The sequence below is a fragment of the Coregonus clupeaformis genome, chromosome 31, assembly GCF_020615455.1.
Source record: "Coregonus clupeaformis isolate EN_2021a chromosome 31, ASM2061545v1, whole genome shotgun sequence".
Lineage (NCBI taxonomy): Eukaryota > Metazoa > Chordata > Actinopteri > Salmoniformes > Salmonidae > Coregonus > Coregonus clupeaformis.
Window position 1 is genome coordinate 26693746 of NC_059222.1, and position 3911 is coordinate 26697656.

General features: G+C 40.6%; 1 protein-coding gene across 1 annotated transcript; it reads right to left on the reverse strand.

The window, feature by feature from the left end:
• Positions 1 to 636: 636 nt before the first annotated feature.
• LOC121547329 (interferon-induced protein with tetratricopeptide repeats 5-like) lies at positions 637 to 3410 on the reverse strand. Its single transcript, XM_041858534.2, has 2 exons — positions 3304 to 3410; positions 637 to 2638 (listed from the first exon to the last, which is right to left on the reverse strand). Exons 1-2 carry the CDS (start codon positions 3306 to 3308, stop codon positions 1189 to 1191), a joined length of 1455 nt encoding a protein of 484 aa, XP_041714468.2. The 5' UTR covers positions 3309 to 3410; the 3' UTR covers positions 637 to 1188.
• Between the last annotated feature and the right edge of the window lie 501 nt (positions 3411 to 3911).

Sequence of the window (3911 nt, forward strand, 5' to 3'; positions counted from 1 at the left end):
GTGGGAATCGAACCCACAACCCTGGCGTTGCAAACGCCATGCTCTACCAACTGAGCTCTCGTTTATGTATCAGTTCATAAACCATATGCCATGGAATTGGTACATTGAAAATCTCTTCCTAACTATTGTAGAACCTGTATGGCAGCACAACAATTTGCAATTTTACTGTCACCAGAGCCATAGCCTAACCCCTTATATGTAGCCTACTCACTAAACTTGTTAAAGGCCCAGTGCAGTCAAAAACGTGAATTTCCTGTGTTCTATATATATTTCCACACTATGAGATTGGAATAGTACCTTGAAATTGTTAAAATTAGTGTAAGAGCTGTTTGGAAAGAAATGTCAGCCTGTTTTGGCCTTCCATGGTGACATCACCATGCGGTAACTTAGTTAATAGACCAATAAGAAAGAGTTCCAAACATCTCTGCCTATAACAGCTAATTTTCAGTTTTCCCCTCCCTGCTCAAACCACTCCCAGACAGATCTAGCAAAATTCTTGCTTGAGAAATTGCTCTTTGCTATTTTTGTTTCTTTTTGACAATTTTAATTGAAAACAATCACAGTAGGGTACTTCATTGTTACCCAGAAATGATTTGATATTGAGAAGAAGAAAAAACAGCTGCATTGAACCTTTAATATCTGTAATGAAATACATTTTATTTTGTTTTAAACAAATCAAAATAATGACATTTCTTATTGTTCCATGTTAAGTCAGTGGTAGCTAGACTCACTGTCTGTCAAACTCCCTCCAAATTTAAATCAAAGTGCAAGCATGGAGATACTTAGAGGGAGCAATAGGACACTTAAATATCTGACGTGGTTCCATTTATTAAGCAATGTTGGCTTTAGGAAATAAGTAGAAAAAACAGTGCAATTTAACAAGCACAAAAGATAATCAAGACTTTGGAACAGTGTTTTATTATTTCTTCACAATGTTAATGTCAGTTTAAGCAACAACAGTTTCACAGTCAGTGAAGATATCTAATCAACTACACGACAGGGGACACATCCAAAGACATACATTTTTTTCTCGCAAAAGTAATACATTCTTACTCAAATCTTTACACAAAATCAAACTTAAGAAGCATACACGCAACTTGAAGTGAATGTTACTCCACGATTAAAACCATTAAAATGCATTTAGCAGTATTCCTATGTAAGCCATGCGTTGTGTTACAATAAGATAAATCATTTGAGTTTCATTCCTTTGCCTAGGGCATCTGTAAGGTCATCTGTGTCTGGAGAGTGCATATTGACTCTCCTTGGCTCTTTATTTTTTTCAGACATTCTCCCCTCTTTGTCTTCAGTGGCGAGGAACGCCAAAATCTCAGAGGCCTCGCCAACTCTCTTCTTGTTAGCCTGACACCTCTCTGCGATCTGCTTCAGCTTCTTCCCAGCCTCCTTCCTGTCCCAACTCTCAATCTGAATCTGGTAGGCCTTTTTGAACTGTGTCACAGCCCTGCCATCATCTTTCTTCTTGTGGAACAGAAACAGGCCGAAGCTGGTGTAGCAGTGCTGCTTGTCTGAGTCAATGAGTGATTCATCTTTCTCCAGATTGATGAAGATCTTCATCGCCTCCTCCAGCTGGTAGTTGTTCCCGTAGGCGTCAGCCAGGTTCACCCTTGCGTGGATGTTTGAGGGCTTCAGCTCCACAGCTCTGGAGAAGTGACGGATGCAGACCTCCACCTTGGCTTTTATCTGGCCCCCATTGACCTTTCCCCCTTTCCTCTTCTGCTCAAACATCTGACTGAGCTGCTGTTTGTGACACAGGCCAATTTGGTGATGGAGGAAATGGGAGTTTGGAGACAGCTCCAGAGCTTTCCCCAAAATGTGTAGGGACTCATTGACGGAGCCCTCGTATCTGAAGAACTTTGCCACGTAACGCGTGACGTGAGGCACGTCAGGAGACAGTCTGAGGGCCTCTATGATGAGTTTCATGGACTCTTGTTTATTTTTGTTCTGAAGTTTCAGGGCTAGGAGGACCATAACCTCAGAGTTATCAGGCTCCAAGGATAACGCCTTCCTTAGCTGAGTGGTAGCTTCACTTTCCTCTGACCTCACTTTCGTATCCCTGACCATGCCCTCCAACCTGTACAGGACCATTGCATAGCCCACATTGAAAGATGCATTGTTTGGCTCCCCCTCAAGAGCTTTCTGGAAGCTCTCTTTTACCTTTTTATAAAAGAATCCCCCAAGCCTGATAAGGCTCCAACCTTTTTCACCATGTACTGAAGGTAAGCTACCTTGAATCTTTGAGGCCCTCGGAATACCCTTATTGATGTTTTCCAGCTTTCCAAGGTAGGCATCCACATCATCCATGTTCCCAGAGTGATAGTGAACCCAGGCAAAGTTAGCATAGGTTACCAGTAACTCTGTATCATTCTGTCTGTCCTTCAATGCACTCTCAGCCTTGTGGAGATACTCAAGAGCACTAACATTATTTCCCTCTAGGTGGCTCAGAAACGCTAGCAAGTTGAAATATGTGGCATGGTATTTTGAAAGGCAGAACTTCATGATTCGATCCAGGAGTTTTTCAGGGATGCTGTCCAGTTCCTTAATGTCAGCCTTCCTTATGCCCCATGTGAAGTGACACTCAAGTTCTTTCAGCTTGACTTCCATATCTGCTTTGACCGAGGCACTGTGAGAAAAAGGCAAAAAATACTATTATTAACACCCAGCATTTTAACTGTTGTTGTCACTTCCGCCTCCTAAGGTGTCGGACCATAAAGCTGAGGGTCACATAATCCCAATTGTACCCAAGGTCGTCAGGTTGATCAACACCCCTGACCAGCACTATCTGCCTCCTCTCTATCCTTTCACACACTTACACTAATGTCTAGCTCCCTTTACTGCCCAAGCATTAATATTGCACTAACACTATCGAAGTTGCTGTGTGTGACTATACGGTATGTCCTATTTCTTCTTGATGTTTAAAAATATATATATTGTGGTAATTATATTAATCATTTTTCATGTGTAGTCAGCCTGTCAACTGTCACCTTTAATTTCCAGCAATACTTGTCCCTCTGGATAAATCAAATGTACATTGAATTGAACTGAAGCAGCACACCACACGGTTTATTAGTGTGTTATGTCAAGTCGATTATACAAATAATAGGTATTATTATCAATACGAAATTACACAAATGGTAGTATACGCTAAATAAATCATGATTTCAAGGAGAAATATCACAGGTGATGCCAAAGTGTGCCTTCAATTCATTGATGAAATACAATAAAAATGTAACATATATTTATATCGCACCAAGTGATCCTGTCTAATTTTCGGAGGAAAATTCTTACCTCATCTTGTTGAATACAGCGAGTTGTTTTTCGTATTGCCCAAGTACATGGACGTAGCCTACACAGCCGAAACTTACTCACTCCATGGCAATATATAGCCCTGCAGCTCGTTCAAGTCAGGAAACCGAAACTGAGGCGTAGCTGTATTGCCAAAGTTTCGATTCTGATGAGTGCCAATACGTCATTTATTAATTTTGCACTGTAGCCTACCAAAGATGGTGGTATATAGGCTATTGACTTGCGATCATCATGTGACAACGTTTTTAAACCGTGAATAGAAAAGCAGTGCCATCAACAACTTATTCAATAAGAATGTCTGCTTAAAGATAATTCCTGTGCTGCAATATTGACCATGTACTGGCGCTGTGTACTATTAAAGGGGGAAAGGAGAAGGTCATATCAGGGGTAGAGAGGAGAGGATTGTAGAAATATTATTTTCCAGCGAGTAAATATTCAAATTGATTTTTCAACACTAGTGACTCTACAATCACTAGTTGTTTTTTGAACAATGCTTATTTACGTGATGAATAACCAACTTTAGAAATTAGAATAACATTTACACGTTTTTATTGTAAGCGATACGGTCTTCCTTAGCTGGTTGGCACCTG